Below are 12,241 nucleotides of genomic sequence, written 5' to 3' on the forward strand. Positions count from 1 at the left end.
CTTATGATTAAGTGCTCCCTTATAGCTGCTTTTATATTAATATATTGCCATTTATTTTGCCCCCCCTCTCTGTTATACCCTGTTTCTGTAGTGCAGTGCAGGGGAGAGACCTGGGAGCCTTCCTGACCAGCGGAGCTGTGACAGAAAATGGCGCCGTGTGCTGAGGAGATAGGCCCCGCCCCTTTTTCGGCGGGCTCGTCTCCCGCTATTTAGTACATTTAGGCAGGGGTAAATATCTCCATATAGCCTCTGGGGCTATATGTGAGGTATTTTTAGCCTTTTTAAAGGTTTTCATTTGCCTCCCAGGGCGCCCCCCCCCAGCGCCCTGCACCCTCAGTGACTGCCGTGTGAAGTGTGCTGAGAGGAAAATGGCGCACAGCTGCAGTGCTGTGCGCTACCTTAAGAAGACTGCAGGAGTCTTCAGCCGCCGATTCTGGACCTCTTCTTGCTTCAGCATCTGTGAGGGGGCCGGCGGCAAGGCTCCGGTGACCATCCAGGCTGTACCTGTGATCGTCCCTCTGGAGCTTCATGTCCAGTAGCCTAAGAAGCCAATCCATCCTGCACGCAGGTGAGTTCACTTCTTCTCCCCTCTGTCCCTCGTTGCAGTGATCCTGTTGCCAGCAGGAATCACTGTAAAATAAAAAACCTAAGCTAAACTCTCTAAGCAGCTCTTTATGAGAGCCACCTAGAATTGCACCCTTCTCGGCCGGGCACAAAAATCTAACTGGAGTCTGGAGGAGGGTCATAGGGGGAGGAGCCAGTACACACCACCTGACCTGTAAAAGCTTTACTTTTGTGCCCTGTCTCCTGCGGAGCCGCTATTCCCCATGGTCCTTTCAGGAACCCCAGCATCCACTTAGGACGATAGAGAAAAGAGCATTGTACACAAAAATATATTATTGATCATCACACAGTCACACATTTTTTAACATAGCCCAGGTACAGTATATAAACGATAATTAATAACTTTACATGTTAGCACATTTGGACAAATGTGCATCAGATAGCCATCACAAGGGTGTGATGGACCACCTCCATCTAAACCCCCTCCCTTAAAGAACTTTTTGTACAGACTGAATTAGCCAAAGGTTCTATCACAGAAACTATTTGCCAAATTTGCTATTCAGTTAGATGCCTGTGATCAACCCGCGAGCGGCCCAGAGGCAGCAGGTACCACTTATTTCTGGACCTCTGGAGGTGGGAGCAGAAATCAGTATTAACTGCTACCTAGATGCTGCTCACTGGTTGGTCATGGGTCTCTAACTGAATAGCTCTTGGCACTTTATCTGGGACATAAACAATGTGACACAGGGCCATCTTAATGTAAGGACACACTGGGCAGCTGCCCAGGGCCCCATAATTATAGGGGCTTTTCATCAGGGGCAGGCGGAGCCAGGATGCATCCCCCACCCCAAGGCTTTTGCCTCTGAAGCTTTTTTTGAGGCAGGTATACAATACTGCCCAGCCTGCAACAAGTCAGTGACCGCAAGAGGGGTAAGATATGACTTTTATGTTTTTTTAAATGAATGGGTGTGAGGGGGCCCCAGTGAATTGCTGCGCCCAGGGCCTCCTACAGTGCTGTTAAGACAGCCCTGGTGCAACACAACCCACAGCTAATGAAAACAGCCCATTTAAATGCTGAACATTCACAGTACCAGCTAACCTTCCAGCTCGATCAGGAAGGAGGGAAACAGCCCTCGAATTGGGACTGTCCTGCCGGTATCTGGATGCTGGGTCAACACCACTTAGGTCGACAACTTTTAGTCGACGGTGACTATGTCAAAAGTAGAAATAGGTCGACATGACTGTTAAGTCGGCATGACCAAGGTCGACATGCTAAAAAGTCAACATGAGTTTTTTCCCCCCATTTTTTTTTTTTTTTTACTTTTTCATACTTTACGATCCACGTGGACTACGATTGGGAATGGTAACCTGTGCCGAGCGCAGTGGTAGCAGAGCAAGGCACCCTGCCCAAAGTTTGCTCGCCATGCGAGGGGACACGGTGCACTAATTGGGGTTCACTTTATGAAGAAAACAACACCAAAAAAAAAATATGAACAACTCATGTCGATCTTTTTTCATGTTGATCTTGTTCATGTCGACCTAATGGCCGCGTCGACCTATTTCTAGTGTCGACCTAGCCACGGTCGACAAATAGGTGTCGATCTAATGGGTGTCAACCTAGACACTGTCGACCCTGAGTCCCATACCCGTCCTGCCTAATTTTGGACATTTGGGAGGTATATCATTTATTAAATCCTATTTTAGACGTTAGCAGCATATACTTTATAACTCCCTTTTAAATACATGTTCATTTTACAGACGGCCACTTGAATGAGTGACACTAATGAAATGTCATACAGAGAATGCATATATTTTCTAATTAATCAAGAGGCAGCGGGAGAGCAGAAGCGGTTGGGGGTCTGACTGATGATCCATCTACTGAATTATTTACCTTATAGTGCTCAAGAGCATCCAAAGCCAATATATGACCCTCTGGGGAGTAGATACACAGGGCTGCAATTAACTCAAACACTTGCTTCTTCACCATCACATTCGATGTGTCCAGAGCTGTAACAGAAACATACAAATAAATGTAATAATCACACAATAGAGCAGAGGTTTCTCCCTGGAAAGACCATGGGGTAAATTTACTAAGATGGGAGTTCTATTTAAGATGGGATGTTGCCCATAGCAACCAATCAGATTCTACTTCTTTTTTTCCAGGTATTATGTTCTAGACGGTGCTAGATAAATAAGAAGTAAAATCTGATTGGTTGCTATGGGCAACATCCCATCTTAAATAGAACTCCCATCTTAGTAAATTCACCCCCATGTTTCCTGATTTTCTTACATTTATTAAAACCAGATGATGGAATTCCATTATTTCCATATACCACGTGAAATACAAACAGCACACCTAACAAGCCTACTAAGATGCCTTATCGTGTATACTTAAAAATAAATTAAATGCTGATGCGGCAAGAGCAGCAGTTTGGTGCTTTCTGAGGTAAGCATGGCTTAAGCATGGGGCAGTAGGGATGGTGTAATGGTTAGCATTACTGCCTCACAGCACTGAGGTCATGGGTTCGATTCCCACCATGGCCCTAACTGTGTGGAGTCTGTATATTCTCCCTGTACTTGCGTGGGCTTCCTCCGGGTACTCCGGTTTCCTGTGCTTGCGTGGGTTTCCTCCGGGTACTCCGGTTTCCTGCGCATGCGTGGGTTTCCTCCGGGTACTCCGGTTTCCTCCCACAATCCAAAAATATACTGGTAGGTTAAATGGCACCCTACAAATTAACCCTAGTGTGAATGTGTGTGTACGTGTGGTAGGGAATATAGATTGTAAGCTCCACTGGGTCAGGGACTGATGTGAATGGCCAAATGTTCTCTGTAAAAGCGCTGCGGAATATGTGTGCGCTATATAAATAACTAGTAATAAATAAATAAGCTAGGTACACACCGTCAGATTTTTTTTGGTCGGCCAGCCAATCGGACAATTTTTCGGGAAATTGTAGCCACCAATATCTGAGCTACACATTTGAAGATTTTTTTTTTTCAGTTACCAATGTTCTGCCACATCACACAGCATTTGAATATATCCACCCACAAGGTGGATGACATAGTAACAGGAAAACAATGCAAATATGGGCAGAATATTGAGAACACACATTGCTAGATATTGGGAGGTTGTGGCAGATATTTTTGGTTTGGGACGATAGACCGGAAAATCGATTATTCGTGTGTGTTGACAAGATTTTCCCGAATTATCGGCGAAATGATCGTTCGTACACACTATACAATAATTTGGTCGTTCTTCCAATTATTAGCGAATCCGCCCAATAATTGTATAGTGTGTACCTCGCTTAAGGTCACTGTAGAGAACCTGCTTATCTATGTGTGCCCAAGGGTACTAAGGGACCAAGGGCACTAAGCGGTGGGGGTGGGGGGTACTTATTACTTGGGCATCCCAATCAAGCTGCTGAGGTGGACACATGGCCCCCTTTGTAGCATGCAGCATGTCTCAGTCATTTCCATACCTTTTATCGGGAAGAAATGTGGACATGCCGCCCAGATTTAATCACAGTACCTGTGCCCTGCACCCTTGTGTATCCTATTTCACAGTGGGTTGTGAACGGGTGGGGCATGTTAGATAGGTCAAGTGTCTAGGTCAACCACTATTGGTCGACAGTAAGTAGGCCGACATGGTTTCTAGGTCAACAGGGACTCTAAGTCGACATGAGTTTTTAAAAAAAAAAAAATAGGTGTCATTTTCTTCATAGAGTGACCGGTAACCCCAATTAGTGCATCGTGTCCCCTCGCATGGCTCACTTCTCTCGCCATGCTTCGGGAAGGTTACCATTCCCATTGTTGTCTACGTGGATAATAAAGTATGAAAAAGTTCAAAAAATGAAGGAAAAAAAATTAATGTCGACCTAGAAACCATGGTCGACCTAGACACTGTCGACCTAAGTTTTGTAGACCTAGAGACTGGATCCCGTTGCGAACACCTATCGCCAAACAGATATTCAGAATGTTCACTGCAGCAGAGTATTCTGGGATACAGATGTTCCGATCTTGCTGAAAGCAGTGTCTTTCTACTTGGGTTATTATGTACTGTGAGGGCATGGCTGTATGTATTTGCATAAATAGTTTGTGCAGTACTGAAAATTAATTACAGTGCATCCGGAAAATATTCACAGTGCTTCACTTTCTCAACATTTTGTTATGTTACAGCCTTATTCCAAAATGGAATAAATACCCCATAATGACCACTTGAAAAAAGTTTTTATTGAGATTTTTGCAAATGTTATTAAAAATAAAAAACTAAGAAATCACATGTACAGAAGTATTCACAGCCTTTGCTCAATATTTTGTTCATGCACATTTGGCAGCAATTACAGCCTCAAGTCTTTTTGAATACGATGCCACAAGCTTGGCACAACTATCTTTGGACAGTTTCGCACATGTGCTGTTTTTTTTTTTTTTTAGTAAAATTTGCATAAATCTCCAAAAAAACTTTTTTCATGTTGTCATTATGGGGTATTGTGTGTACAATTTTGAGGATAATGTTTTTTTATTCCGGTTTGGAATAATACTAACATAACCGAATGTGGAAAAAGTGAAGCGTTGTGAATACTTTCCCGATGCACTGTAGTCTTCCATAATATTTTATCTATATTCCCTCCTTATCCAGCTGAACCACAGGGCACTTTCAGGACCACTGCCAGTTGCCTAGCACTCAATGCAGACACCCCCGTACTTGGTGTCTTCTCCTAATCCTCTGAGTCTGGGTAATATTACCAGAGAACAATGGACCATGCCTTGTCCAATCCACTTAGACTCGACACAGTGTTGTTAGGTACCCAAGGGTTTATCTAGCGGGGGGAAAAGAAGGGATTGGACGAAGTGTTGCTGTAAGTGGAGGCAGTGTCAGACTGGGGCATGAAGGGCCTACCTGGGGAATGTAGTGGTAGGGGCCCATGTTTAGGGGTAGTATGGCCAGTCTCCAGAGGGGGTGTGGACAGCAACCACAGAGGTTTGGCCAACCATTAGAACAGTGGTTCCCAAATGCGATCCTCAAGGCACCCCAACAGTCCAGGTTTTAAGGATATCCATGCTTAAGCACAACTGACTTCATTAGTACCTCAGTCAGTTTGATTTATATCATCTGTGCACAAGCAGAGATATCCTTAAAACCTGAACTGTTGAGTGCCTTGAGGACAGCACATGAGAACCACTGGATTAGAGAGTGCATGGTCTGGGCCCCTTGGTTTTATATATATATATATATATATATATATTGTTAATACTCCAAGTGCATACCACTCGTCAGGATCCCGGCTATCACAATACCCGACTGGGGCACCATACCGCCGCCGTATGGTGCGGTAGATGAGTCCTCCTCTATGGGTTGCCCATAGAGGGAGAACAGAACCTGTTCCGAGCCTGCAGCATGGTGAGCGCAGTGAGCCCGCAACGGGCTCCGTTGCGCTCGCCCCCTCTCTGCATTCTACCGCTCTGGATGCCGATGACGGTATACTGACATTTGGCATCCAGTGCGGCGGTAAATCATACCGAACCCAATGTAACATATGTAGAATGTATACTTCAAGTGCACAGTCTGGGACCTGATCCCTAGAGTTGGAGGTGGGGCCCCAGGTAGTGGGCACATCAGGAGCTTCGTCTGTAGCTCTGTGGGCCAGTCCAACCCTGAGTGGAGGTTTTCCATAACATTTATCAGCTGTGTTACTCCTGACATCAAACATTGTTTCTATTTGTGGTGCCTGCCATGACAGCCATGGAACGGTGCATTCATACTCACAAGCAGTGATCCAGGGTAGTCGTGGTACACGATTATAGATTTGATACCATTAATGCTTGGTGATACTGTCTAATGTTTATAATAAAGAGAGAATACCACGCACAGAGACTCTTACTTGAGGTACAAGGATCAAGGGCTTTACAGTGAGGTTCCTTTGAGGAATAAAGGGCCAATGAAATATATATATATATATATATATATATATATATATATATATATATATATATATATATATATATATATATATATATATATATATATATAATGTGTGTTTTCCAAGGAAACCCCAACTGAAAATTATATCAGTTAAAAGACTGCTTCTCCCTGCCATTAAAACAGGGGGCGTCAATAGACTGAAGCACTTTGCATAAAATGGCATTAAATCAGATACAGGTTGAGTCTCCTATACTCAGGTCCAGAACTATTTTGGATGATTCCGTAGTTTGGAATATTTGCATACCATAATGAGATATCTTGGGGATGGGACACAACACTACATAATGCATTTATGTTTCATATACACTTTATACCAGAGGTTCCCAAATGTGTTCCTCAAGGCTCCCCAACAGACCAGATATTAAGTATATCCATGGCTCAGCACAGATGGTTAAATCAAATTGACTGAGGTGTTAAGTCACCTGTGGCCAAGCATGGATAATATACTTAAAACCTGGACCGTTGGGGTGCCTTGTAGGCCGCGTTTAAGAACCTCTGCCTTATACACACACATCCTCAAGGTGATTTTATGCAATATTTTTAATAATTTTGTGTATTAATATTAAACAAAGTCTGGGTACATTGACCATTTAGATAGTGAAACTTTTTCTATCTCAGTCACGATCAAAAAATTCTATATTGCTGAATATTACGTATTTCATAATTTTAGACATGGGAAACTCAACCTGTATATTGATTAGATGACCAGTACAAGACATAAGGACCTATGATCATCCATTCAGAAGAATTGCTGTATTTTGGAAAGGTAAATTACTATTATATTCCTATGGAATTCATTATTTTACCCTATAAATAATTAGTGCAGTGGTTCTCAAACTTTTTTGAATCATGGCGCCCTAGAGAATCAAATTTTTTTGTTTTCGTGGCATCCATAGGCTAAAAGTTTCTTAATTTAATATTTCTTCTAAATTTCTCGATAAGTAAATTGTGTTTATATGTCATCCTTAGGTTATATGTGAGGGACAAGATTTGCTTCTTTTTGTCCACATATTTTACGATTGGCAGCCACTAGCACTCGTTTTACCTATTACATTGACAATAAAAATTTTTAATTGGTCCTGGACTACCAACCTGAGGTACCCCTGCAAGGGTCCCGCGGCACCCCAGGGTGCCATGGCACACAGTTTGAGAACCACTGAATTAGTGTGATGAATGCCATAAACAGGAAGAACATGACAGTATTACATTATTCAGATATCCTCACCTTGAGAAAGTTTTCTGACGTAACCTTCATTGTTGACAATGTACTCAATTCCCTTATGGGAGTTCATTAATGTTCGGACACAGTTGATGCAAGTGAGCTGGAGGAGAGCGTCAGAAATCCTGGCTACTCCGCGCCCGGACAGCCTGTCCAAGGCCTCCAGTAGAAGATCCAAGCCACTGAGCTCTAAGAATTGTACCATCCAGTTGTCGTCACTACTCTCAAGCCTCTTTTTGAGGCCGGAATAGTTGACCACAGATGGGATTTGTAAGAGACGGATACAGAGCTCGGGATCCGCATTCTCCAAGTTGGCCTCACTCTGGTCAGACTCTTGAGGTCCTAGTTTCTCCTTCAGGGTTGCCCATTTCTTATGAGCTCCTTCTTTGCCAGACATTTTCTTCACTTTTTCCTGTAAAATAGAAAAAAAAAACAATATATTTATGTAAATCATTGTCTGTAACTTAGATTCCTTGAATATTTGTTGTTTATTCTTTGCTTTAGAGCTTTATTACTATTTGTATGTGCATGCAGCGACTATGCAAAAATATGTAAACGTCGCTGCCGTCTGGATTTGTATTGCGATGCCGAACGGCGGCTTTGCAAATCCCAGCGGCCGAGTACAAGCACTAAGGTCATACAGCATGGCCGCAGGAAGTAAGACGCTAAAGCCAGAGGTGTAACCAGAGCTTTGTAGACCCCATGGCAACTTTTTGAAGTCTCCTGTCTCAGTGCTTGTAGAGAGACACGTCTCTCCAGCAGTTGTTAAGTTTATGACCTATAGTAGTGCTCTAGTTTATTTATTTTCTGAGCCATAGTAGTAGTTCACATTATGTCTCGTTTACACATTTATGCAACACGGGTTCACTACGATATGCTGGCGGTCGGGCTCCAGGCAACCAGCATACCCGCGCCGGGAGCCCGACCGCCGGCTTACCGACAGTGTGGCGAGCGCAAATGAGCCACTTGCGGGCTCGCTGCGCTCGCCACGCTATTTTATTCTCCCTCCAGGGGTGTCGTGGGCCCCCACGAGGGAGAATAAGTGTCGGTATGCCGGCTGTCGGGATCCCGGCGGCGGTATACTGTGCGCCGGGATCCCGTCAGTCGGCATACTGAAGACCACCCATGCAACACAGTACCCGTAATTCATACTATGACATACAGTGCCCAAGTTCATACTATGCCACACTATAGTGCCTTCACTTCATATTGTGCCACCCCCAATTCGTATTAGGGATGTACATTTTTGCTTGATTTGGCTCTGATTCGTCGCCCGGATTTGGATTTTTTTTTTTTACATTGACAATAAAAGCTAAAAATCACATAATTCTGCACTTTTTTTTGTTCCTAGAGTATTATTAATCTCAATAACATTAATTTCCAGTCACATCTGTCCACCTCACAGCTCACAATACACAGGGCTTATAGATGCACTCTTCCTCTTATAACTCTGACCTCATCTCTCTCTACACTCCCATCTGTCCTCTTCACTCTACTAATGCACGCCGCCTCTCCTGCCAACTGATTACCTCCTCCCACTGCTACCTACAAGAGTTTGCACGTGCTGCTCCCTATCTCTGGAATTCTCCACCTCTTCCCATGCGACTTTCCACCTCTCTACAAACATAATAATAAAATGGGCTTTCAAGACACACTTCTTCACCAAACCCAGCTATCTGTCCTCCTAACCCTTTTGTCCATGCTCACAGTCTACCCCTTCTGTATCACCCCTATTGGCAAACGCAAGTGGGGTTTACGGTTGCCTGGAAACCCCTCTCCTCTTGCCCAGCGACTTTATGACAATAGCAATAGTATATGATAACTAGAGCTGCCGCCACATCATGCAGTTTAAAGGGACAGAGCGGATCTGCTGCACATGCCCAGTGGTAGCAGCTTCTTCTACCAAGTTTGCTCCGGGAGTGCATTTGAACCCTGCACTGGACTAGAGAGCAGCTGCCAGGAAGAAGAGACAGGCATCTTACAATGAGGTGGAAGAATGTGTGCTTATAAAGTACAATTCTGTCTCTAATTTTTGTGTAATTATTCATTATGGAATATTTAACCTTTACCTTATTTTATTTATATAAGTTAAATATGTTTAATATAGCCTATAATATAGACCATTTATAGCAGGAATGTCAAAACTGTGGCCCTCCAGCTGTTCAGAAACTACACATACCAGCATGCCCTGACACAGCTTTTGCATTCTCTGACAGCAAAACTGTGTTAGGGCATGCTGGTATATGTAGTTTCACAACAGTTGGAGGGCTGCAGTTTGGACATGCCTGATTTATATAGTGTTAAATATTAATACGGTATTCAATACAGTATCCAGTGTATAAAAAGACCAATGTATACATTAATGTCCAGGGTTGGTACTAGGTTGTTCTACCGCTTGCCAAAACTCCCGCACTTGCTCCAATTTTCCGCAGAGCGTGAGATTGTGGATTGTATTTTGAAACTCCCCTCTAGCAATCCCGCGGTTGCCACTGACCCCGGTCTGTTAGCCCTTCAGGTTTTAGATTGCTTTATTGGTCAGTGGACAAGTTCATCGAATTCTTCAAACAGGACCCATGTGGATTTTTTAACCAAAACGGTCAAGTCTGGATGGTTAGAGGGACTTTATACAAAATTGCGCCGAATCTCCGTTGTTTCATCCCGGATCAACGCTAACTGGAACCTACCCCGAAAAATACCACTGGACTGGTAAATATATCCACGTTATTGGATACTTGTTGTCTATTAATGGATTAAGCCCTGATGCGATCTTGGGCACAATCTTGTCTAATACCATCTATCAGGTCCACCTAAATCTGACCATAAAGATACCTTTCATAAAAAGGGGGAGCAAAGACTTATGTCGCACTTATTCAAAATGTATGTTTTTTAACTGTACAAGCAATCAAAATTTTAACTGTATTTATTAAATGTTATTTTTAATTTAGCACACTGTGTGGCATATATATATATATATATATATAAAATTTTATTTATCATCTGAGTGCTGTTTCTTTATATAAAAATTCCTCCCCTCATGTGCCTTTTCTTCTCTTACTTACACTCCATACTCCCTTTGATGGCACCTAACCCCTGGTTTTCTGTATATACCTTGTACTTGTCCAATATTGTCTCAAACTGTAAGTGCTTTTTTCTTGTTTTGATCATTTGTTTATGTACTCTAATGGTTGCTATGAATCTTATTTGGCACCATATAAATAAAACAATAATAATAATAATAATAATAATAAGAATAATAAGAATACACTTAAACAAAGCGCACCAAACAGTACAAACAATATATATATTTTTTTATTCTTGTTTTTTTACCTTGCAGATAGGTGCAAACTGCATGGGTCACAGTGAACAAAGATTCACGTGAACAAAGCACACTAGTGTAAAGTGCACGTAACAGTACAATTTGCAGCAGAGTATAGCGCAGCATACAGCAGCATGTGTTAAGTGAAATGGCGCTTCATATGGAATTCAACTTCTATGAGAATCTGACACCAAAAGGATGTTTGGCCTCGAAGTGGAATCAGAGTCCAGAGGGAATACCTGAGCAACAGTTGATGGACTCGGATCCCCAGTGTTCAGAGTGGTTCGGATTCCAAGGAATCTGAACCGCTCATCTCTAGTTCATATTAAATAACATTATAATGCCCTCCTCTATTTTATTCCACAATACAATGAGCAGGTTCAGGGGTATAACTATATATATTGCAGGCCTCAAGATAAAAAACTGTAAGGGACCCTGTGTACCACCCGATGGTAAAAAATGTATATTGCACATGTAACTTTGACATCGAAGGTCAGCTCTGGGCCCCATAGCAGCTGCAATCCCAGCACCTATGGTAACTACGTCCTTGGTTATATCCATAGTATAGGATCGCAGCCACAAGCAGTAGCACTCCGCCAGTACAGTCACAACACACCTGCATTGTTACCGCCACTCCCCGTCACTTCACACAATAGTTCATGACTGACCATTACTGTGTGAATAAATCCTCTTTACGGCCACCATTGTAAGCCCTTTATGGCACACAGACTATGCGCAGACTGCTAATAATGGGTGTGGTTCATTAGGCTGACATGAGTTAGGTTGACATGCATTAGGTTGGCCTTAGGTTGACATGATCACTAGGAAAAAGGTTGACACATTTATTTTAACTTTTTTTGATGTCGCTTTCTTTGAAAAGTGCCAGGGAACCCCAATTAGTGAACCGTAACCCCTCGCATGGCTCGTTTCGCTCACCATGCTTCAGGCACGGAGCCTCGCTCCACTACCGCTACGCTCGGCACAGGTTACCGTTCCCAATTGTAGTCCACGTGGATCGTTAAGTATGAAAAAAGTAAAATAAAAAAAAAATGTGAAGAACTCATGTCGACCCTTTTTCATTTCGACCTAGTACATGTCGACCTAATGACCATGTTGACCAAACGTGGTCGACCTAACTCATATGACCGCCATATGCTAATAATGG

General features: G+C 43.0%; 1 protein-coding gene across 6 annotated transcripts in view; it reads right to left on the bottom strand.

The window, feature by feature from the left end:
* The window catches only part of INF2 (inverted formin 2), a 174,079-nt gene that overhangs the window by 101,617 nt on the left and 60,221 nt on the right, over positions 1-12,241 (bottom strand). For all 6 annotated transcript variants that reach the window (XM_063947424.1, XM_063947423.1, XM_063947425.1 and 3 more), the window contains exons 2-3: positions 7,767-8,172; positions 2,456-2,571 (exon numbers count right to left, since the gene is read on the bottom strand). In XM_063947424.1, the coding sequence (XP_063803494.1) occupies positions 2,456-2,571; positions 7,767-8,172 (522 nt within the window). The remainder of the gene's footprint in view (positions 1-2,455; positions 2,572-7,766; positions 8,173-12,241) is intronic.

This window comes from Pseudophryne corroboree, chromosome 12, assembly GCF_028390025.1.
Source record: "Pseudophryne corroboree isolate aPseCor3 chromosome 12, aPseCor3.hap2, whole genome shotgun sequence".
In the NCBI taxonomy this organism is placed as follows: Eukaryota; Metazoa; Chordata; class Amphibia; order Anura; family Myobatrachidae; genus Pseudophryne; species Pseudophryne corroboree.